The sequence below is a fragment of the Neofelis nebulosa genome, chromosome 6 (assembly GCF_028018385.1).
Source record: "Neofelis nebulosa isolate mNeoNeb1 chromosome 6, mNeoNeb1.pri, whole genome shotgun sequence".
In the NCBI taxonomy this organism is placed as follows: Eukaryota; Metazoa; Chordata; class Mammalia; order Carnivora; family Felidae; genus Neofelis; species Neofelis nebulosa.
The window spans coordinates 111,160,699-111,186,507 of record NC_080787.1 but is presented as its reverse complement, the minus strand read 5'-3'; the positions used below and the strand labels follow the sequence as shown (position 1 = coordinate 111,186,507).

The 25,809-nt window shown below is 36.3% G+C and overlaps 1 protein-coding gene across 1 annotated transcript in view; it reads left to right on the top strand.

The window, feature by feature from the left end:
* The window catches only part of MAN1A1 (mannosidase alpha class 1A member 1), a 166,279-nt gene that overhangs the window by 116,635 nt on the left and 23,835 nt on the right, over positions 1 to 25,809 (top strand). The window contains exons 7-8 of the mRNA XM_058735117.1: positions 21,341 to 21,464; positions 23,366 to 23,459. Of these exons, the coding sequence (XP_058591100.1) occupies positions 21,341 to 21,464; positions 23,366 to 23,459 (218 nt within the window). The remainder of the gene's footprint in view (positions 1 to 21,340; positions 21,465 to 23,365; positions 23,460 to 25,809) is intronic.

The window sequence follows — 25,809 nt, the reverse complement described above, 5'->3', positions numbered from 1 at the left end:
CTTCCCTCTCTGTTTTGATCTTATTTTTGCTTCCTTTCCCCTATGTTCATCTGTTTTGTTTCTTAAATTCCACATGAGTGAAATCATATGATATTTGTCTTTCTGTGACTGACATTTCACTTAGCATAATACACTCTAGTTCCATCTATGTTGTTGCAAATGGCAAGATTTCATCCTTTTTTTTTTAACGTGTTTTTTTTGTTTGTTTGTTTTTTGTTTTTTTGTTTGTTTGTTTTTTGAGAGAGAGAGAGAGACAGAGACAGAGAGAGCGTGAGCAGAGAGGGGCAGAGAAAGAGGGAGGCACATATTCTGAAGAAGGTTCCAGGCTCTGAGCTGTCAGCACAGAGCCCAATGCAGGGCTCGAACCCACCAGCTGCTAGATCATGATCCAAGCCAAAGTCGGTCAGACACTTAACTGATTGAGCCACCCAGGCGCCCCGAGATTTCATTCTTTTTGATCACTGAGTAATATTTCATTGTCTGTATGTACATCTTCTTTATCCATTCATCAATCAATGGACATTTGGGCCCTTTCCATAACTCTGGCTATTGTTGATAGTGCTGCTATAAACATTGGGGTGCCTGTGCCCCCTTCGAATCAGCCTTTTTGTATCCTTTGGATAAATACCTAGTAGTGCAATTTCTGGGTTGTAGGGTAGTTCTATTTTTAATTTTTTGAGGAATCTCCAAGCTCTGGTTTTCCAGAGTGGCTGCACTAGTTTGCATTCTCACCAGCAGTACAAAAAGTGTTCCCCTTTCTCTGCATCCTCCCCAACATCTGTTGTTGCCTGAGTTGTTAATGTTAGCCATTATGACTGGTGTGAGGTGGTATCTCATTGTGTGGTTTTGATTTGTGTTTCCCTGATTATGAGTGATGTTGAGCATCTTTTCATGTGTCTGTTAACCATCTGGATGTCTTCTTTGGAAAAGTATTTATTCATGTCTTTTTCCCGTTTCTTCACTGGATTATTTGTTTTTGGATGTGGAGTTTGGTAAGTTCTTTATAGATTTTGGATACGAAACCTTTTTCTGATAATGTCATTTGCAAATATCTTCTCCCATTCCATTGTTGCCTTTTAGTTTTTCTTCACTATGCAGAAGCTTTTTATCTTGATAAGGTCCCAGTGGTTCATTTTTGCTTTTGTTTCCCTTGCCTCTGGAGACATGTCAAGTAAGCAGTTGCTATGGCCAAGGTCAAAAAGGTGGTTGCCTGTTCTCTCCTCTAGGATCTTGATGGTTTTATGTCTTATGTTTAGGTCTTTCATCCATTTTGAGTTTATTTTTGCATGTGGTATAAGAAAATGGTCCAGGTTCATTCTTCCAGATTTCCCAGCACCATTTGCTGAAGATAGTCTTTTTTCCATTGGATGTTCTTTCCTGCTTTGTCAAAGATTAGTTGGCCCATGTTTGTGGGTCCATTTCTGGGTTCTCTATTCTATTCCATTGATTATGTGGCTGTTTTTGTGCCAATACCATACTGTCTTGATGATTACAGCTTTGGAATATAGCTTGAAGTCCAGAATTGTGATGCCTCCAGCTTTGGTTTTCTTTTTCAACATTACTTTGGCTATTTGGGGTCTCTTCTGGTTCCATACAAACTTTAGGATTGTTTGTTCTAGTTCTGTGAAGAATGCTAGTGTTGTTTTGATAGGGATTGCCTTTTAATTCTTTGAATGTATTTAAATAGTTGTCTTGAAGTCATGATAAATCCAGCATCTGGACCCACTCACTCAGAGTCTGTTTCTGTTAACTGTCCATCTTCTGGAGTATAGGTCACATTTTCCTGTTTCTTTACATGTCCAGTAATTTTTGGCTAAATACTAGATATTGTGGATATGTTTACCAAAACCGGATGTGTTACATTCTTCTGAAAATTATTTTGTTGTTGTTGCTTAGCAAGCTGCTAACTCTGTTAGAGTCAAACCATAACTCTGTCTCCCCTGCAGTGTGCAACAGCTGAAATTTCTGTTCAGTTTTTCAGTTTCAAGCTGTTTTTTTGTTGTTTTTTTTAATTTGGTCTCCTGGGGATCTTCTCTGTATCTGTGCAATTCAGCATTTGATCAAGGATTTGGGCAAAGTTTGTGGTAAGCTGTCACCAAGCTCTGTCCTCTGATACATGAAATCATTAAGCCTTTTGCTTTCTGCCTCCTAGTTAGACATGGATACAGGAGTACCTGAGTCAGAAAACACAGTAGAACTCACAAGGTTCTTCTGGTTTCTGCCAGCTGTTTTCCTGTTGATCTACTGGTATCTTATTTAGTGGTCCTCCAGGGATTTGGGCAGAGATTATACTCAGATTTTTGGTCCTACCCCTTCCATGGCTCACAGATTTCTAGGACTACCCCCACTCTGCCTTCCTCCCCTCAGTAAATTGTCAGCTGCTCTGCCAACCTTTAACTCTGCCTAAAGTAAGACTGCAATTTTGTGAGATTAGGAAAAAAAACACTAACTCAAGTTCTAACTCATTGCAGTTGCTGTCTTTCAGTGGTTAATACTCCTTTAGTTTATGCTTGATTTTATATATATATATATATATATATATATATATGGCATATAAATAATATATTAAATACACACACACACACAAAGAGAAGGGAGCAGCCAGATTATATATTGTAACTTACTGGTGTATTTGCCAGCCAATACCATTCATCATTACTGGAAGCCACAAGTCCCTCCACTTTTACAATAATGTTATAAAGAATTCTCCATGTTTTTAAGCACTGTCTTACAACATGATCTTTAATGGCTACATACTATTGGATCTTTTCAATGGTCTGTAAGTTTTCAACCTTCCTCTTGTTAGATAGCCAAGTTCTTTTCAGTCTTATACTAGTATAAATAGTATTTGAATGAACAGGCCATGGATTTACTTGAGGATATAAATATTTATACTTGGGGATAAAATTATTAATATGTCTTTAGGGTAAATTTCTGGAGCTGAAATTTTTAAATTAGTGTGTGTGAATATTATTAATACTTCTGATGCATTTTGCCAAACTTCCCTACAGAATGCTTGTACCAGTTGTCAGTACCACCTAGGGAACAAGATTATTTATTTCCTTTCAAGTCACATAACTTTAAATATATTATGAGATTTTCTTTTTGCTAAGAGAGTTAGTTCTGATTTATCCTTTTTTTAAAAATAACTGTCCCACATGCTATGCTTATGTTAACAAAAGTCAGAGTTGTAATACAGTCACATAATCAAAATAGTAGAATAGTAGGAGCTTTATTTAGTTTAATTATTAGGCTTTTATTTTAGTAATAAGAATACTTGGAAACATTTTAAATTCTACTTTAGGGAACTAACTTTATTCAGATACTACTTAAGAATGAGTTTTTATTTATTACCTCCCCCCTTTTTTTTAAAGCTGCTTTATTGAGATATAATTTACATCCCATACAGTTCACCCACTTAAAGTGTACAACTCAGTGGTTTTAGTATATTCACAGAGATGCACAACCATGATTTCCTTTCCTTTTGAATAATAAGATGAGGATAGAATCCTAGCAATTTTATACATGTAAAAGTGTGGAAGACTAGTCATGATGAAGAAAGTTTCCTAGGCAAATGTCAAAATGGAGTCCAGATGGTTGGTGTTTGTTGTCATTGTTTTTATTTTTGGATAAAGGTGAAAGGCACTAATAAAAATAAAAGGAGGGGCGCCTGGGTGGCGCAGTCGGTTAAGCGTCCGACTTCAGCCAGGTCACGATCTCGCGGTCCGTGAGTTCGAGCCCCGCATCAGGCTCTGGGCTGATGGCTAGGAGCCTGGAGCCTGTTTCCGATTCTGTGTCTCCCTCTCTCTCTGCGCCTCCCCCGTTCATGCTCTGTCTCTCTCTGTCCCAAAAATAAAATAAAAAAAAAAACAAACGTTGGAAGAAAAAAAAAAAATTAAAAAAAATAAATAAATAAAAGGACAACAACAACCAAAATTTAAAAATAAACATTGTAAACTTTTCATATTAAAGGCTATAATATTTCTCTTATGCTAGCAATACTGCAGCCAAAGGAGCTCTGTAAAAAGTAATAATTCTTCATATTCTGAGGTTAGTTGATGAAACTTGAGTAAAGACTAGGCATTAGACCATTTGAAGAAATTAATGTTCTTCAGTACCATATAATATCATGGTCGTATAGGAAAAATTTTCTGCTTTTTGGAGATGAATGCTGAAATATTTAATAGCTTGATGTCTATTATTTCTTTAAAATAATTCCCCCCCCCAAAATACTAATATGCTCACAAGTAGGGAGATAGGTGAAGCAAATATGGCAATGTAAATATTAATAGTGGTTAAATCTAGGTGGCAGCTATGTGAGTAAATCTAAATGCTTATTGAACTTTTGCTTACTTTACATGTTTGAATTTTTTTATTAAAAATAAAGTTTTAAAAGATGAGTCTGTGAGCATTCTACATGTGAAACAAGAATTGGTTTTAACAGTGTTTAGTCTGCTATTGTTTATGTTAAAAGACTATATATGATATTTACTTATATTGGTTAGTATACACAAAAAATTTTCTTTGGAATGAAAATCAAGAAACAAATAATAGTGACCATCTGTGAAAAAGAAAAAAAATATGTAAACAGTGGATGGGATAGGAATTAGAAGTAAAATTTTACCTTTTTGTGCTTTTAATTTGAAATATTTTATATCTAATAGAAATATATATTAAGAGAGAGCATGATTTTTAAGAATTTGACCCTTAAAAAATAGAAAAATAATTTTTTCTTGCTCCAAAGGCTTTCAGCTTTTGATAAAGTATTGGGCTTGTGGATGTAGTAACTGTTGTTGACCTAGACATTTAGAGTTCATCACTGGCATTAAAAACCAAAACTGTTTTACTTAGTCGCAACTTATCAGAATTATTTTTCTTTTTACCTCTTTATAGCACATTTGCACCAGGGAGTTTTATTATAAAGAAAAAAGTATATTAGGAGTCTATTCTGTGTATATTTTTCTTCTTTAAACTATCATATTGCTTCAAATAAACACTGAATCGTAAGCTCAGTTTTACTGCTAATAAATTCCCTTTGCTCTACTAGTCTCCTAGACTCTGCAAATTAGCTAATTAACCCCTAACATATATAGGAACATGAAAAATAACATGATGTAGTATGTGAAAAGTGTAGCCCACACATAGAAAAAATAATCAACCTAATATGGAATCAATCCCATTCTGTCCCTGTCAGTTAACTAAAAACTAGATGAGTCACCTAACCTTGCTAAGTCTCAGTTTCTTTTTGGTAAACAGTAAGATAATAATACTACCTAAATGGTTATTGAAAAAAGATTAATTGAATTATATAAACAATCTCCTACCTGTCATGCCCTCATTTAAAAGAGTACCCAATGGCTATCTATGTTTAAAGTATGGTTTACTAGTTAAGTCTATCAAGAACTGTTATTTTTGACATTGGTTTCATTGCTTCATTTATGTACGGGTAATTCTTTTTTTTTTTTTTTTTTTTATTTTTGGGACAGAGAGAGACAGAGCATGAACGGGGGAGGGGCAGAGAGAGAGGGAGACACAGAATGGGAAACAGGCTCCAGGCTCCGAGCCATCAGCCCAGAGCCCGATGCGGGGCTCGAACTCACGGACCGCGAGATCGTGACCTGGCTGAAGTCGGACGCTCAACCGACTGCGCCACCCAGGCGCCCCTATGTACGGGTAATTCTAACAAGAATGAAATGTAAACAATTTTACCTGCAAACAAGACATTATATGAAAATAATTTTAATTAAATTTAAAGTTTAGATCAGTTTTTAAGAAAATTATTTTGCACGTCTCTTCAAACTTGCCAAGTAAAATAAATTTTTGAGTTATCAAATCTTTACCCTTTCTTTAAACTTCCTATTGGATTTAACCCACTGCTGCACAGTTGATTGGATCAGCAGCTATGGAAATCACAGTGTCCTTTGTGAGCATTACATATTATCTATAGTAAAGTAGTTGATAAAATGAGCAAGTCTGGACCAAGAAGGATTTCTGTGGTAGGCTTTTAAAAATCATTCTAAAATGAATATTGTGGCAAAAGTCCCCTTTTGGCAGGAGATAATTTGAGAGAATAATCTTTGCTAATTTCCTATGCATATGAATATTCATACATAGATGGATTTTTTTAATGATGATTCATTAGGGACTCATAATTAATTGTTTAGCTACCTTACAGAAGGGATATGCTGCACCTGTCCAAAACAGATTAAGATTTTGTGCCTTTGGACAGGAAAAAAATCACTGGACAGGAATTTTTGCTCTTCCTAATTAATGCATATAAAATGACATTGGTCTGTGCAGCTGTCTCTTACTACTAGAAATATTTTTCAAATTACCTTTTTTCTAGAAGACTTGTAAGACATGTAAGAGGTTTCTTGAAGTGCTACATATTTGGTAGTTGAACAGCAATTAAATTGCTGTAAGAAAGTTGGCTGGTAACAGTAGCAATTTGTTACATTTTTAACTCCTGGGAATGCCTTACGTTGTTTCATTATTACTTGTGTTATAATTTCTATCTCCAAGTGAACATTTGGTGAATTTATTTTTATTGAATAGACATCTCTAAAATTGAAGAGAAAAACCCAAAACCAGATTTCTTTTGGTTAGCTAAATGTCAGTTGCTTAATGCAAGAGATAAAAATACTTTTCTGGGCTAAACTCTATAGTTTCAAAGCACATTCATGTGTATTATTCCATTTGATCCTGTGCAAATCCTACAAGGTGGGTTGCACAGGTATTACTTTGTTTTAAATATCAAGAAATTGCTGCCTTACAGAGTTTAAGGGACTTGCCCAAGGTCACACCTGAAAATTCTCTAAGTGCATAAATAATGTTTAAAGATGATCTGGCCCATTCTCTCATTTACCTACAGCCTCTCTGTTGTCTAAGTTCTTCTGGATAAAATGTTCTCCATTTTTAATTAAATACAACTTTTTTTTCCCCATCTCTTAATTAGGAAATACTGATGAAACTACTAAATCTCTATAGGAAAGAAATAAATCAGTAAACTTTTGCTGTAAGATCAAAAAAAGAGAAAAATACTAAGAGAACTTAACTTTAGGCTACTTAAATATTCATTAGCTGTAATGAGCTAAGCTACTGAATAGAAGAGCCTAATACAACTTTTTAAAAAGTGATAAATGTTGTGAGAAACAAAAATATTTATAGTTAAAAAATATACTTAAATATAATAATACTATGATTTTCACTGTTAAATCAATTTAAGGAAGATATTGCTAAGATTTTCATGATTTTTAAAACATAATCTTGGATAAGGGGAGGAGACTTTTTAAACAGAGCACAGAAACCAGAACATATATGGGGGTGGGGGGGAATGCAAAATGTTTACCAAATAAATATTAGCAGAGGGAGAAAAAAAAAAATGACTGAAGTCAAAAGACAAATAGCACCTTGGGAAAAAATTGCAAAACACATGATGAATAAAAGGCAAGTTTTCTTAATGTATAAAAACCTCATTCTAAGAGCTTTACTATAACTAAGGATGGCTAATGTGGCATGATTATAGTATTTAAACATTAGAGAGGTCTACCTGTTTGTCAATAGAGGATTGGTTTAATTAAATGTGATTATCTTTTTATGAAATATTATTATGCAGCTGTTAAAAATTGTTATCCTAGAAAGGTGTCTGTGATGAGCTACTAATTGAGGCAAGTACCTTGCAAAGTAAAGTGTATAACGTAATCCCGTTTTATTGAGAAGAACAAATCCTCGATACCTGCACATACCCATATGCTTATATGCATGTAGATGAGAACATTGGCTAACTAGGCAGGCGGGAGACATTCTAGGAGGGTAGGAATACAGTATGAGCTTCTTCTCCATTCATCATTGCATTGTTTCACTCATAATAGTACACATTTCTTAAAATTTCATTTTGAAATTTGTATAATTTTTAACTGTGTATTTTTTTAATTTATAAAAAATAATAGAAGTGGGAGAGACAGTGACACCAATACATAAATGAGACAAGTTTGTAAACATATACTTCTTAGAAAAGATTGCGCATTGGCCATTGACCATCAGAAGCTCAAAAAGGGAAATGCAAATTAAAATAGCATTAAGATGTTATTTTTTTACCTAGAAGATTGATCAAGTTCTTAATTTTTTTCTTTATATGTTTCATATTTTTATTGAAGTCTAATTAACATACAATTTTATATTCATTTCAAGTGTATAATATAATGTTTCACCATTTCTGTGCCCATCCTCATCTGTCACCAAACATGTTTACAGTCTTATTAACTATTTCCCTATGCTGTACTTTTCACCTCCATGACTTACTTACATTGTAAGGGGAAGTGTGTATCTCTTTAATCCCCTTTATCTATTTCACTCATCCTCCTACACCTAAGATTTAAAAAAATTGATAAGTGCCCAGAGTTAGCAGCTAGGATATTCTCATGCGTACTCAGAGGGACTATGTATAGGGACAAACCTTTTAGAATATAATTGGGAGGTGTTTATTAAATTTAAATATATACTTTATCACCTGGAAATTCCACTTGTAGGATTTTATTCTGGAGACCTACTCATGAATGTGCACCATTGTTTAGAAATAGTGAAACTTGAGACCAAAAAAAAAATGATTAAATAAGTTACTCTACACCCACACACTGGAGTACTGTGCAACTGGAATGAGGCAGAACAACTAAATACTTCACTTTTTCATGAAACACAGGACATAGTAACATACCTGTATAGTATACTTCCATTTATATTTTTAACAAGTTTGTCTAGTGACCATGTACTGGGAAGTTTTGGGAGACATTCCAGTAAATTGGTGATTGATGTTTATTCAGAGATAATAGTAGGATCTGAAGGAAGAGACAAATTCATTTCCACTGCATAATCTTTTGTTGTTGTTGTTGTTGTTTTTACTTTTTTGCTATATGCATGTTATTTTCATGATTTTTAAATAATTTCAGGATTACCATTGCAAAAGAAAAGTTTCTCACATTGAATAAATTGATCTTTATAAAAAACTAAAAAAATAAAAGGAAAATTAAAATGATCAGACCTGGCTTTTTCCTTGTAACTGTGAACAGTGTGGTTATTATAGCCAAATCAGAAAAACAGAGCTCATGTTTTTCTTTGTCTTGCCCTCTTCTGCCTCAGTCTTTGCCATCTTCTTAAAAATAGCATCAGTACCCACCCAGCTGCTAAAGCCAAATAACAACAACAACAACAACTAGAAATCATCCTTGATTCCTGTCTTCCCTCATCTCCAAATCCAATACTTCTGACAACTCTTACCTCCAGACAGAGCCCAAATCCCTCCACATCTGTCCATCTATTGGCACCTAGTCCAGACTACCATCTGTTTTTTGCCTGAATACCTGTTTGCTTGCTTACTTCCTGTCTTGCTCTCGTATAGTCTATTCTTCCCACAGTATCAAGAATGAACTCTAAAAATGCAAATGAGAGATCATCACCTCCTTTGTAAAACCCTAGTGACTTTCCATTGCACTTAGAATAAATCCAGATGCTTGCTCTGGCCTTACAGTTGCCTTTATCAGCTTGCTAGTGTCCCTGTCACGAGTCCCCTAACTGATTATCCTTCAGCTACACACCCAGCCTCTTTCTCACACACTTTACAGCATCCTGCCTACCTTAGGGTACTTTCAGGAGACACTTCCCAGTCTTTCCTGATACGTTCATTTTTATCTCACTGGTCTCAGCTTGAAAATCTTCCCTCCAACATAGTCTTTCCAATAAACCCATCAAAAGAAGCTTCTGTGTCAGACTCTGTCACACCGTACTGTTTTATTTTCTTCTTAGTGCTTAACATTACAGGAGAATCATGCCATTTTTAACACTGACATTTCACACTGACTGCTATTAACTGAAGTAGGTAATCTTAAATTCCAAGAATGTGCATTTTCCCCATGGGATACAAGAGAACATTTTCATTTTGAATGGAGGGATGGGGATAGCCCATAAACATTGTTATTGTTCTTAAATTGGCATTCAAGAAACAAGAAGGCACTCATCAAAGCTGTAAGATTTATTTTGTAGCAAGAGTAGCCTCAATCCATAAATCCTTGGAATGCTTCTTCTAGTTCATTGCTTTATCTCACAGCAGTTCATTTCAGACCAGATCTATCTGGAAAGTCTGGTCTTAGTCTGACTTAGTCTTTGATGAATTTGTCCTAATTGACACCTTTTCCCTTCCATTCTGGATTCCTCTATTTCTCAGAGATTCTTTTAATGACATCACCAAACCCCATCCTCAGTGACTTAAGAACACTAGTGTTTGGGGCCTAATTACTACACAGAACTTTCTGGGCCAGCACTGTACTCTTACTGCAATGTAAAGCTCAGAGTCCATTAGCCATAAGGTAAAAAAGGAAGATATTTTTTTCCTCTTTTTCGTTCTTCCTTTCTTTTTTATTTTTATTTCTTTAATTTTTTAATTAAAAAAATTTAATATTTATATTTATTTTTGAGACAGAGGGAGACAGAGCATGAGTGGGGGAGGGGTAGAGAGAGAGGGAGACACAGAATCTGAAGCAGGCTCCAGGCTCTGAGCTGTCAGCACAGAGCCAACGTGGGGCTTGAATTCACAAACCATGAAATTATGACCTGAGCCTAAGTCGGACACTCAACCAACAGCAATCCAGGCGCCCCTCTAACTTTTTCTTGTAGGTGAAATGGATGATTATCATTTTCAATTTCAAAGCACTATTTTGATGTTTTCATTTTAGCATTTTATAATGTTCTCTAAGAATTTACCAAAAGCTACAGTTTTTTGTGTCAGCACTCCTTTATTTCCTTAAAGGTAAAATAAGAATGATTGTATGGCCTCAAGATACCAGACTGATGTTTTCATTTTTGCATTTTACATAGGTAATGCACATTAAACAAAGATTTTTAAAAGCTACAGATACACCTGCCAACACTCATATATCTTCAGTATTTCTTCTAGATAATAGGTAGTTTTACTACCAAAGCTCGTCCAACTATTTACTCAATATTTTGAAACATTTTTAAATTTCAATATTAGCATCAGGAGGCTACCAAAAGTTCACACTATGTAAACTACCCACTTTGATTATTCTCACTTTGTAAAAGTTAGTGTTGTTATATGTTTCAGTATCTTTTTCCTATAACATAAAGAATCCTAATTGCTTGAATATATATGAACACGTGAGTTAAAGTGACGCATGAGAGTATCAATATATATAAAATATTTTAATTATGAATAATAAACCTTGCTTAAAGTAATTCCTGAATTTTGTAGGGAACATATTGATTACAGTAATGTTAGAAATGGACTTGCTGCTGAAATATATAAATAAAACAATCATCAAATTATTGTACCTGTGTGAATATCTGTAGGGGTGGTGGGAGGAAGGCAGTAAAGAAAGAATTGTATTTATTGTCTTTAGGTCTTATTCTCCGGCTAGGAAGATAAACTAAAGCATGTAAAAAGTTAAATAACAGAGAAGATGTCACAAGGCAGCAGATAGCTAATTATACACAGATGATCCTTTAGCACTGACTGCATTTATATAAGGATGTCATTGAGGGCCACACAGAACAGATGCGGATTTCAACCACAGTGGCTCCTGTTCTGTTGAGAAGGATGCCTGCCTTTATTGCTGAGTCTTCCTCAACCTTGTACTCTTTCTCCTTATTCTTACTCACCTCTTAGTTCTCTTGTCATAAGACAAGAGAATTTTTCCTAATCTTTATGTTCTTAAAACCTGAGTTGCCAAACTGTTTCATAACACAGTAGTCTACAGCCTCTAAACCATAAGTTGTAGGCAGAAGGCAGGGAAATGAGAATGAAGTAGTTTGATAGTTTTATTCTCCAGCATCTGTTCAGAGTAATCTCTGAATCTGTTTGTTCTTACCACAAGTTATGCATACTTGTTTGTGATAATTCTTTATGTAAAAGTTCAAAACCCAGAAAAACTACTATTTTAAATTATAAAGTGGTTTAATTGCCTACCTAGTTTCTTTTGGTTGGTTAGAGTTCTATTCGATGTTAAAAGAAGTAATTTGAATTTACCTAATGCCTCTTAAAAGAACACATTAATTATTGGCCCTGATCACCTAGACTCACCTATTTTCTTGAACTTTCTCACTGTTAACTCATCATTTGGGTATTTGAATAGTACTTGTAGCATGTAGCTACATTTTGCCAATACAGGCTCCTTAACTTAACATTTATTTTATTTATTTTCCTTTAAAAAGAATCTATTGCCCACTCTGAAGTATGGTGATAACTAATTTATTAAGCATCAGAGAATGAATCTTTCCCAATTACTCTCAAGTAGTTTAATATCTGGGAAAAATACACAGCAAGGATCTGTTGAACTTGGTAATGAAATATCAATGTGCTTTATATACCATACTAGTCAGAGGAAGCTCACTTTCTTTCATAAAAATTTAATTAGACCCACTTGATTTCTTTGCTGAAGACCTCTGAAGAATGCCCAAAGGAAAAACAGAATGGTTCTCCAAAAACTGTTTTGCTTCTACTCAGGTGACTGGACAAAAATTTAATTGAGTTGCAGCTGCTAACCCAGCCCTCCAAAATTTCAGAACAAACCATTTTGACCAGTAAGATGCTGGAAGGATAAGTAAATCTAATCAGTCTCCAGGTAAAGCCAGACCCTCCCATACATGCTCACTGAGAAACCCCATTAATTTTGTTCAACTCCAGGGGAGCCTGGGTGGCTCAGTCAGTTGAGCGTCTGACTCTTGATTTCAACTCAGGTCATGATCCCAGGGTTGTGGGCCCGAGCCCTGAGTCTGACTCAGGGCGCTTGATGCTTGAGATTCTGTCTCCCTCTGTCTCTCTCCCCCTGTCACAGTCTCTTGCTCCATCTAAAAATAAAAAAAGAAAGAAAAAGAAAAAAAGTATTTCAACTCCAAAGTCAGGTTGTTCTTTAGTAAATTGAGGATTTTTATTTCAATGATCCTTTTCTAAGCCTGTATTCCAGATGAAATCATTATCATTCCCAAAACTCTTGCTTATAAATACTGTGCTTACAGAGAAAAGTTATCTGAAATTTGAAAATAAGGCAAAAAGGTTGGTATGCTATCATGTCATGTTAGGGTAAAAGATTATCTAGAGGATGGCATTGAATTCAAAGCACTACGTACTATTGATTAAAGGTCCTAGAGTTAGTGAGGTTACATGTTCAATTGTAGAATTTTGATGAAATATAGATTTTGTAGAGATGCAAATATTTTGTCTGGTTGAAAAGATAATCCAAGAGTTACCGTTTATGATGCTGTTGTACATGACCTAGCGTTGTGGATAGACTAGAGGGGCTCTCCTAGCATTGCCTAAAAACAACCAGTTTCTCAAATGCTCCTTGATTGTTTTGTTATCTTACTGGTTCCTTTATTGAGTTCAATAAAATATTTGTCATCTGGAAAAACAGAAAATCTTAGCGTGTTTCCTATAGTGTTTCATGTTTACGTTGTACATGTGCCACGCTGTCAATAAATTATGGTCGACTTACTGGCTCATTCTTACTTGACTTTGGCAAGATGTACCCCAGAGTACTTATGTTTTAACCTGTTGAGCAAAATCATTTAATATTATCCTCTTATACTTCAGAATTTCTGCCAAAAACTAATGTCAGTTTTGGCATAACTGATAGTGAACTGTTCTTTCCCAATAGTAATTTTTCCATAGCTTCTGCTGTACCTTAAGATCAATGGTGGCAGACTTGTAGCTTTCATGGGCCACATAAAATTTCCCTAATAATTGAGAGGCTGGCTTTAGGTTGCCAGTGTTTTTATTGTTTATAAAAAAAATACCAAAACAGAACCCTGCCTGTTATCATCATTATTTTATTGAAAAAGGAAAAGCTTAACATCACAAAAGTGAGGACATTAAAGTGGAATAAAAGACAATCATTTAAATTGAATAAAATTTAGCTTTCATAATAATTTACTGCCCTGTCCTTATTTTTCTCATTTCACCATACCTCAGCTCTTAGAAATCACAACTTCAGATTACTTCAAGTTTGTGGTAGAAAACTTGTATCCAGACTAGAAAGGATATTTTTTTCTTAAATTGTCTGTAAAAGGGCTTGTATGTGGTAACTCTAAATATAGGATTTTATTATTTAGCTACAAGTTAGGGGTAGGAGCCAAAGACGTAGACCCTTCATATTTTTTAAATTTCATTAAATGAAGCATATATTAAATACCTTTGTTTCTTGGCACTGACCTAGACTTTGGAATTAGACTTTGGGTGCTTTATGAATAAAGCATCTTAGAATCTAGAAGGGAGCAATCCTGGCCTTCCTGGTTACAGAAAGAGACTGAAGAACAGAATTTGAAGAATTAAAAGCCTGGAATCTGCACTGATTTCATTTATCTTGATCCATAGATGATCCATAGACCCATAGAATGAAAGGCAAATAAATAAACATAGCCAAATTTCTCTGTATTATGAAACTGTATCCACTGTATTATGGATTAGATCTTAATGGATCTTAAATGATGTCTTAGAATGATGATATCTGTTAAACTCTTACAGTAATGAAACTGTTGTTTCTAAATCTCTGGCAAACTAATATTAGTTGCCACTTCTGAAGATGGAATATAGTATCCCCTATTCCATCCTGAGGTTTATTAGAAAAGTGTCTGGCTATAAATGTTTATTTGTGGTTCCTCCATCCCCAGCTTTAAAGGACTTGATATAATGATTTACAGCAGATGAATTTAAGATACCCCAAGAGCTCTAGAGACTACCAAATGTGGCAAGATATAATAGGTCCACACTTTTAAGAAATAACTCTGTAAACAGTAGACATTTATGCTTCCAATACGTATTCCCAAATCCATCTTCATTATCGGTTTCAACAATTAAATTAACATCTCCCAGCTGGAATCTGTGTAGACATTTTTGCGTGAAAATTAGTTAGCTTTAAAAAGAACTAGACCTACCACCAAATTATTTATAGTGACAAAAGTAAAATGAAAATAAAGTGGTTTCAATGTCTATCAATAAATGTATGTTTAAATAGATTAGAGTATAACTGACCCTCAAACAACATGGGTTTGACCTGCGTGGGTCTATGTATATGTGGATCTTTTTCCAATAAATACAGTATTGTAAATGTATTTTCTCCTTATGATTTTCTTAACATTTCCTTGTCTCTAGCTAACTTTATCACAAGTAAACAGTGTATAATACACATAACATACAAAATATATTAATTAACTACTTGTATTATCAATAAGACTTCCAGTCAATAGTAGGCTATTAGTAGTTACATTTTAGAGGAGTCAAAAGTTATACATGGATTTTCAACTGCACAAGAGGTCAACCTAACCCCTGTGTTGTTAGAGGTTCACCTATATATCCATTCAGTCAGGTACTATTCACTCAAAAACAATGTACATTGGTGGGTATGGGAAAAGTCCATGAAGAATGTGATGTATGTTTAAAAGAACATGTAGAATATGATTTTTTTAAGTACAGTAAAGTAAATGTATGTGCATACTCACACATCCTAAATGCACTACAATGCTTTCTAATCAGTATTACTAGCCTTTTAGGAGTGTTCCCCAAACCTAATGATAGGTTGCCCCAGTTTACCCAATAAGTGGGTAGAAACTGCATTCAACTTATTTGCAATCTCTTGATAATGTTTAGCAAGGAGATCTTACTGAAAGGACAGCTGGAAAACAGAATTTTAGCATCTTTGGACATGTGGAACAGATTATTTATGGAACTAGAGAGGCCTTCTCATCATTTACATTTTTTTAATTTTTTTAAATGTTTTATTTATTTTTGAGAGAGAGAGAGAGAGAGAGAGAGAGAGAGAGAGATAAGTAGCAAGGGAGGCACAGAGAGGGAGGGAGACACAGAATCCGAAGCAGGCTCCAGACTCTGAGCCGTCAGCACAGAGCCCGCCGCAAGGCTCGAACCCATGAACCATGAGATCATGACCTGAGCCAAGTCAGATGCCCTACCGACTGAGCCACCCAGGCGCCCCTCACCATTTATATTTTTTGCAAACCCCAACCTCTGCTCCAATCCTACATAGTCAAATACAAGGACAGCAATATTGACAGTCAGAATAAACTAAAATAATAAGTATTTAGTTTCAATTCTGTCAAAAATAACTACCCATAAGAGGGAACAAGGTGGCTAATTTTAAAACATTGTTTTGGTCTTTGGTTAAGAAATTTAATGTGCATATTCTTTGGAGATTTAACCCACATGCTGCTGTTCAGAGGCAGTAAAGCATGAATAGTGAGTTAATTCAATCAAATGGCTGCCCTTTATTAGCCATCATTTCCCTGTGGGTAGCCTTGAGGGAAGTAGTCCTCCCCAGCTGAATTTTGTATGGATGAACTATAGTAGAACCTTGCCTAGTCCTAGAATGCCAGTCCCCTGGGATTATTAGTCCAACTCTCAGTGAGGTCTTAGATGACAAACTTGAAAGATCAGCATTGTGTGAATCTGTTCAGGAAGGAGGCATTTGTAATAAGTGAAGCTGAAATTGCTTAATCTCAAAATCAATTAGCTTTGGGAATACAGCTAAATGAAACAATCGTTCATGAACTTTTCTAATTATTCTTTCCTAATTTGTGCTAAAATCCAAAAGGAATAATATTGGATTATCTGCTCTTTTGAATTAAATATCCCTGTGTGCCTCTCTATTTGCATGCATAAGTAACACTTTACCATAATATACAGAATGTGGGGAATTTTTTTTCTTCCAAAACTTGCTAACTCCATAGCCCAGAGGAATAACCCATATTCTGGACTTTGAACTTGAAGGGCATTTGTTTACTGATCAGCTAATCAGAAATTTTTCAGGCAAGAATCCTCAAGACAATAGTTTATTGGCCCATTTCCCATTGTGTATAGAACAGCAAGCAGTAAGGAAGAGTAGATTGAAAGTCATAGCTAATCAAGACTGTATAACTATGTAATGCTTTGTTTATATATTCATCTGGCAATTTTTTAGAATCACCTCAGTTCTGTAAATGCTTTATTTGTTTCATTTGATTATAGTAAATAGCCAAATGTATTTTTTTAATGATCTAAACTATATCTGGGCAAACATATCACTTTGGGTACCTCAATTTAAGATTATTTTGAAGAGATATACCATCAATCCAGAACAACCCTCCAGCTACTTGATTCATTACAAGCTCTAGGAGGAGTCAGCAGCACTCCCTGGGATTCAAGTGTGAATAGATTAGCAATATTAGAATGGTAGTTCCTTTCTCTGGATATTAGCCACTCCCAGGAGAGAGGGGAAAAAAGCATAAGGTCCACTGCTTATGAGAGCTATGAGGTCAGTAAATAATTATACCTTCTTGTTTTTTATTGCAATAGGATGTGGGAGTATATTAACACTGCTTAATAAACTACACTCAAGTTGTAGTCTCTAAAACAACAGAATAGTATTTCACATTTTCAAAAGAATCATAGTGACTCAGCTTTTAAAGACATGTTTCTAGTTGTGATTGCCAAAATCAGTTGTTTTTTGTTGTGATGTTTTATCTTTAAGGAATTATTACCTTTGTAGAATACTGAAAATTTTAATAAAAAAGAATTTTTTTCAATACATTGAAAGATATGTATTAAATAATACTCCAATTTAAAATAGAAGAACTGGGGCTTGGAAGAAACAGAAGTGGAATTAGAGTAGTACAAAAGTTTGAAGTTCTGTTCCAGGATTCTTTGAACCACATACTTGGCAGCTTCCCAAATCACGTTAATTGCCTCTTTGTGTATACATTTCCATATGCTGACTCATCTTTTGGCTTATAATGGTTATAATGCAATCATTATAACAAGATTGGGAATATTTAAATATTCTTCCCTTTTATGCCTACCTGATGGAACTAATAGTTTCTGAACACAAACTGTTATTTTGTTTTTAAATATTTTTCTAAAGTATTATTAGTGTTTAGAAAATAGATAAAGATAAAATAAAGAACACCATGACTGCCTTTAAAATACTGTGATAACAGAAATGAAATTAAAGACATTTTAAATCCCCTACTCTCTCAGATGAGACTGATCTTGACCCAGAGGTCTAGAAAGCTTTAGTGTTTGGAATCATGGGATGCCCAGAGTATCCTGACCCCAGATCAAAGGAGCAGAACTCTCTCTGCACGCATTTTCCTTTGTCATAAACCCACCATTTTGATGCCAAATGCTCAACGTTTGTATATATCAGTTTAGAAATTAGAGCCATATAAATATATTGATTCCTCAATAGACTTAAAATTTAGAGACCTTTGGGGCGCCTGGGTGGCGCAGTCGGTTAAGCGTCCGACTTCAGCCAGGTCACGATCTCGCGGTCTGTGAGTTCGAGCCCCGCGTCAGGCTCTGGGCTGATGGCTCGGAGCCTGGAGCCTGTTTCCGATTCTGTGTCTCCCTCTCTCTGCCCCTCCCCCGTTCATGCTCTGTCTCTCTCTGTCCCAAAAATAAATAAAAAACGTTGAAAAAAAAAATTTAAAAAAAAAAAAAAAAAATTTAGAGACCTTAGAAATCATTCTATGAGTGTCCAAAACTGGTTCTGATTCAGTACACATTTGCAGTACAAACAGGCAGCCATTTCCCCCAGTACACACATTTTTTAGCCGTTATGGCTTATGTTGTGTGCCCCACACTCTTCCCCAGACCAATCTTTAGTCATTGCAGGTTTGCCTAAGAAAAGGTAAGTGACCTTATTAAATATCTAGATAAAACGATACTCTCTCTGACTTCTTGAAATCCTTCTCTCACTTATATTAAACAGCTAGCACAACTATTGATCTTACAGTTTTACTGAAATACATTAATTCTGTAGGTTGAAAGAATGGTAATCAAAGCCATTCTTTCATATAAACATACCATGTATTCTAAACCCAGCTTTCTTCCTTTTAGCGTGACATATCCTTTGCTAATGCTTTTACTGTTCTTGCTTCCTATATAATTAAACAGTGATAGAGAAGTGTGCTGATTTCCTTCTGATATGAATGTGCAAAGGAGAAAGAGGGAATATATATAATCCTTTTTAAATCTTAACTTTTTTTAACATATTTAAATTTTTTCAGTGTGTCTCTGATTTTCTCTTAACCACATTAATAGCAGGGAACAAACACATGGAAACAAAAGTAATTTGAATTTTAGATTAGTACATATATACTACTTGAGTTTCCCAGGTGAGAGTGCTGCCACACCCTCATACCCTGAACTGAAAAGAACCAGTCTTTGAAGATCTGGAAACTGGGCTGCATTCCTAGCACATTGTCTTTTTCCCCCTCTAGGACAAAGTCCTCCTTCCCTCTTACCTTGATATTGTGGCTTTGATTTTAATAGTTTCTATAGAACATAGAAACTTCTGCTTTTGCTTCATTAGGCTTATTGACTCTGGTCAGTGATGGAATGGTTGGAATTTAAAAACATATGACAACAAACTAATGACCAATTACTATGTGCACTTGCCATATGTTAATAAAATTTGAAAGTAGTTGTTCATCCTATTTGGATGATTGGCTATTGCTTTCGTCTAAGCCAGCCGTGAAAATAGAAACCGATTTACATTCCTAGAACTTAATAAATGTAAGGCATTTTTAAAAATAAATAAATGTGTGATTTTCAGAACTCTTTTATTTCTGTTTACTTTTTTATTATGTTTACTATAAACCTGTGTTAGAAGATAAAATCTAGGGGCGCCTGGGTGGCGCAGTCGGTTAAGTGTCCGACTTCAGCCAGGTCACGATCTCGCGGTCCGTGAGTTCGAGCCCCGCGTCAGGCTCTGGGCTGATGGCTCGGAGCCTGGAGCCTGTTTCCGATTCTGTGTCTCCCTCTCTCTCTGCCCCTCCCCCGTTCATGCTGTGTCTCTCTCTGTCCCAAAAATAAATAAAAAAACGTTGAAAAAAAAAAATTAAAAAAAAAAAGAAGATAAAATCTAGGTTTTGCTCTAAAAAGAAACAGAGCAGGGAGGAAATCTAGGGGACACCAAGAGCAGTATTCAGATGGAGTCAACTTGGGAAGGGAGGAAAGTGAGAAATCCATAAGCCTCCAAGACCTGGCCCAGATTGAACTTCGTAGCCTTCTCTTCCCTTCCCTCTACTCACCAGTATCAGAAGCTTCTTCCAGTTCCTGGCTAGCCCTTCTGTGTGCTCTCAATATGTGGATGCTCCCTCTCACCATTCTTCCTCACTAAATCTTATTCATTCTTCAAGAATCACTGGGGAGTCTCCTGCTTAAGAAGTCTTCTGTGCCCCTCTGCCATGTAGGATTATATGTCCTGCCTCTCAGGTCTCAGAGACCTTTTCACACATCTATCCTGGCACTTACCATATTCAACTGGAATTATCTATGCCTAGGTCATTCTCTCATATTATACTATAAGGTCTTTAAGGAAAGAGTGATCATAATCATCCTTTAACCCAATGCCATACATAGTCCCTGGCAAATGGTAGGCATGTAATAAATCCACATTTGAACAACAACCAAAACGTGGGGATTTCAGCTTTCTCCAAGGGGATTTATTGGTAAAATCCTTGACTTGACTCTTTATTTCAAATATCGTGTAAGTCTTGACGTTTTAAATGGTGCTGCAAAAATACACTGTGCCCAAGAGTCTGACCATGTCTCCAAAGTTATTTTATGTGTATTTGTGTGTATGTATATTTAGGATTAACTCTTTTTAGAAACCATTTCTCCCAGATGAGCCATGAGGCAATAATTTTGGGAGCTCATGCCTTTTGACCTCTTTCAGATTTGAATTTCATAATTGTGTTGAACCTAGATTAAATGGGTCAGAGAATAAGTGAGTGCTCTGGAAAATATACTTAGAAAATAAGTAAAATAGTGTGAGGGAAAACAAAAGAAAGAAAGTAGTAAGTGGAGGGAGGGTTTGGGGAAAGATTCAGTGAGTTTATAACCAATGAATCAATGAAATGTATATCAAAGAAAAACTTTAAATATAATGTGAATGTCTATAATAGTCCATGGAATCTCAGGCTGAAATTAATTAAAATGTTGGAAGGCTTTATGTGGGATTTGGGATATGTTTATATTCCACTTGGAATGGGTATGTATCTCTATATGGCACCTGTTCCTTCCAAAATATCTGTCTGTTCATCAACAGCAAGGACATAGCAACTTTTTTCTGACTGAAGTCTACATTGATTTTCAATTTGTAGATAAGTCAAAGCCTGAAACCAATAGCCAAAGCCAACAATGCTGGATATTTTTAAATATCCAGAGTGGACTATCAGCTGAGATGCCATTATTCAAAAGCTGTCTCTTTCACTTCTGTTATTTAGAGCTGCAAAAATTGGCATTAGTCTGACCCATAACTCTTCAATCTCCTCTCTTCTTTAGTGGGATTGGAAGGAACTGGCCCTGGGCCTCAGGAGGCAGCAGTATTTTGGCAGAATTCGGAACTCTGCATTTGGAGTTTCTACACTTGAGCCACTTATCAGGAAACCCCATCTTTGCTGAAAAGGTGAGATCCTCCAATATACCTTGCATTGCAAAGCTGCACTTGTGAGAAACAATATCCTCTCCTGGACGATTTAGTAATTTTGGATGTGGAAAAGAACAACCAAGTTTAATATAGTTCTTTATGATGTTTTGTTACACGCGGCATTTCATTTTACCAAACAGTAATCCTGCAGCCTTTTTATGGGATCTTCTAACTCTGTGTGAGGCAGCCTGTGATACATGTCTGCTTCTCTACACCTCAAGCAAGTCTCTTCACCTCTCTGAATTTTTTCCTTATCTAAAAATATATAGGTGTTGTGTGGGACTGTATGAACCACGTATGTGACTTTTTAAACTCAAAATATAAATTAAATTTGAGGTAGCAATTGAATCTATTTCTAATTTGCAAGAAACAAACCCATAGATATTTGGGTAAATTTATATTCAGCCCAACACTTCTGCCCTAAGCATTCACCCCATCTCTCAGCTCCCCTTTACAGCAAGATTCCTTGGGAGGGTTGTCTCTGTTATCCCCTCTTCTTGTGTCCCACTATCTTGAACACTTTTCAGTCAGCTTTTCTCCCTGCCACACCCATCTCAGTGACCAGTGAGCTCCACATTACCAGGTCTGGTGATTATTCTCACCTCCCAATTTCATCACCCTCTCGGCATCTGATGCACTTGGTCACTTCTCCATGAGACACTGATGGGGCTGCAGGCTTATGGTGCTATCCTGGTTTGCCTCCTTCCTCAGTGGAGTGCTCCTTCTCAGCCTCCTTTGTTGGATCTTCCTCAGTACCCCAATCTCTAAATATCCGAAAGCCCCAGGACTCAAGCCTGGGCCTTTTTATGTTCACTCTCTACATTATTTCATCCAGTCTCATGGGTCTACATGCTTATCTATGTGCTGTTGACTCCAAATTTGTAATTCCAGTCCCAACATGTCCCAGACTCTCTCTCCAGCATTTCCACTGAAAGATCTAAAAGAGAGCTACTACTTAAAAAATGCCTCAACCCCCAGACCTGTTTCTACCTCAGTCTCCACTATCTGAATAAATGAACCCCTCCGTTTACCCAGTGGCTCAGACCACTAATCGGAGGTCATCCAGGCTCAGGCTCCTCTCTTTTTGATAGACCTTAGGTCGAATCCATCAGGAAATGATTTGGCCCTGTTCTGTGACTCTGCTGCTACCCTGTTCCAGGGATCTGTCTTCTCTCACCTGAACTCCGCCGTACCCTCAGTCACGCCCATCCTGCAAGAGCACCAGACTTAAATGGCTTCCCATCACGCTCGAAATAAAATAAGCCCTCATTTTGGCCCACAAGGCTTGCATGTGGCCCTGGTTACCTTTCTCCTCTGCTTTCTGACATTCTCCCCTTTGCTTCCTTACCTCCAGCCTCGGTGGTCTTGCCAAACCCACTTTCTCCTCAGGGCATTTGTACTTGCACCTCCCTCTGCCTAGGTTGCTCTTCCTCCAACTTTCCGCATGGTTGTTCATTTGATTCTTTAAGTTCCTGCTCAAATCCCCTCACGTCAGCCTCCCCGGCCACCCCTGACTCAGCGTGCAGTTTCACCACCTCACATCAGTCTGTCTCACTGCTCTCTATAATTTTTTCACAGCCTTTATCGCCACCTTGACATATTTATGTGTTTATTATCTGTCTCCTCCCACAAGAATGCAAACTCCAAGAGGGTAATGACTTTGTTTATCCACCGATATATCCCTAGTTCCTTCTACGGTGTCTGGCAGATCAGTGTGACTGTATTCACTTACTGAGATTATTTTTGTAAGCCAGTGGTGACTGTCTTTGTTCTAATTCTAAATTCTTTCCTAACATGGAAAAAATGTAATGAAGAAAGAGAAGAATGGCACCAAAATTGTTTTTTAGATTTTCATAGTAACATTTCATTTTCTGTTGTAGGTAATGAATATTCGAACAGTGCTGAACAACCTGGAAAAACCACAAGGCCTTTATCCTAACTATCTGAATCCCAGTAGTGGACAGTGGGGTCAATGTAAGTCAAAAGATTAGACTTGTTTTAGCTCTTTATGGTATCCAGCACTGTTCTAGTAACAGAGAGAAGGAGCACAAAAAAGCACAAATCTTTTTGAGGAATGTTTCGAAAAGGGGAAAGTGGGCATGGTTCCTTTCATGAGTCTCTTGTAAGACAGGCTGTGTTACCAGGGAACTAGGTGGCTTATTTTTCCTGGGTAACTGTGAGCATGATGACATTGTAAGCACATTTAAATTATTAATCAGGAAGGGAAGATCTGATCAGGTTGTGTGGGGATGTTAGCCTATAACAAGCTGGTCATGTGGATAGAAGAAAAAATTGTTCCTTTGTGCTATTAACTATTAGCGTTTTGTACAAGAGTAGTAGGATCATTCTACTTTGTAGCGTTTTCTTTTTTTCTTTTTTGGCTACAAGATGAGAGAGGAACCTGAATCTTTAAGGGTTAGGAAATTGAAAGAGCAAACAGGGTGTTTTCTCTACTTAATTTTAAGCCAGCAGATAAAGGTTTCTTCCCAGTAGAATTATCTTCAGATTAGGAGAAAGTATTATGCAAGAAGCCTTCACTTCAGATCCCTTAAGGACTTTGATCAGTGTTACGAAGATTCAGAGTAGTTGAAAGAAATGTTCTTAAGTTGATTTGGAGAAAAAAACCTGGTAGATTAACGCAGCAACTAAGAGCAAGTGCAGAATACTAAGTGAGGTGCCTAACTGTGCTGGGGATATTAGCAATGCCTTACAATTTAATTCTAATTTGAGTGTTTTCTTTATATTGAAAATTATATTCTTAGATGATTGTGCCTCACCCTTACTTTAGAAGTACTTTTCTCAAAGAATAATTTAGTAGGGGAAAAAATGTGCTAAAGTCTGTGTTTGTAATGCCTATGGAAGACAGGCATCTCAATGCTGTTGAGACCACAAGACCATAATCATGGTTGCCACTTAACCTAAGTGTGGTCTACATATACTGGACCTTTCAGGAGGTCCACAAGGTCAGAGCTATTTTTATATTAATACTAAGGCTTTCTGCCACCTTCACTGTGCTGATATTTGCACTTCTGTTGCAAGAGCAACGGTGGGTAAAACTACTGAAGCCACAGAGAGAACCATGGTAGAGGAGCCAGAGAGTACTAATCATTGTATTCCTCATCGACAATAAGAAATAGAAATATGCCAGAGGCACTTATGAATAGTTTTAAGGAAAAAAATTACCTGTTAAGTTTATTTATTTATTTTGAAAGACACGGAGACAGTGCAAGTGGGGGAGGGGCAGAGAGAGTGGGAGACAGAGAATCCCAAGCAGGCCCCTCACTGTCAGCACAGAACCCATGGGGGACTTGAACTCATGAACCGTGAGATCATGACCTGAGCCGAAATCACAAATCAAAAAAAAAAATTATTGAGTCTGGTAAATCTCAGCCATTGAGTACACTTCTTTGCTGCATAATAGAAAATAGTGTTTGCCGCATAGAAAAGCACTCGTGTGATTGTTCGAGTTGCAGACTGCACCAGCCATCGATTGCTCCCTGCAGTACCATTTTTACTTGAAAGAACAACTGAAGACACACTTTGGTTGTTCAGAATTGGGTAACTCGTAGACATGTTCTCAAAAACGAGCCTGTCACTTCAAAGAAAAGTGATGGTGTCGGTGCCATGACAGAATTTGAGTTTCTAAATGAAAATTAGAATTTCAGGAAATGTGTATATGCCGCCATGACCTTGATGCCTTTAACCAATCCTTAGAGACATTTATGATGAGATTGGTGTTCATATTAATAAATACAGTTTTTGGATACCGTATAGTGAACTGTGCAGCATTCAGAAGATCCACATAATTCAGTGAACCAGTATTTTCCAAATGACTAATACATGCAATTAAAAAATCATGTCAGAAAGAAGATCCATTCAAAGTGCAAGATAGACCAATGGATTTTAATGTAACAGTACAAAAATTCATTGATGTGATTTCTAATTCCACCTTACAACCAACCTTTAAAGCCTTTTTAACCTTTGGGGCGCCTGGGTGGCTCAGTTAAGCGTCCAACTTCGGCTCAGGTTGTGATCTCACGGTTTGTGAGTTCAAGCCCCACATCAGGATCTGTGCTGACAGCTGGGGGCCTGGAGCCTGCTCCAGATTCTGTATCTCCCTCTCTCTCTGTTCCTCCCTGCTTACACACTCTCTCTCTCAAAAATAAATAAAGATTAAAAAAAAATTTTTTTGACATTTTTAACCTTTAAAAAACAATTTGTCAAGTTTTATTTTAGTATCAAAGAAAAATGTCCATACGTATCTAGAAAGATTCTTTAAATACCTTTCCCTTTTCCAACTATGTAACTGTGTGAGGCTGAACTT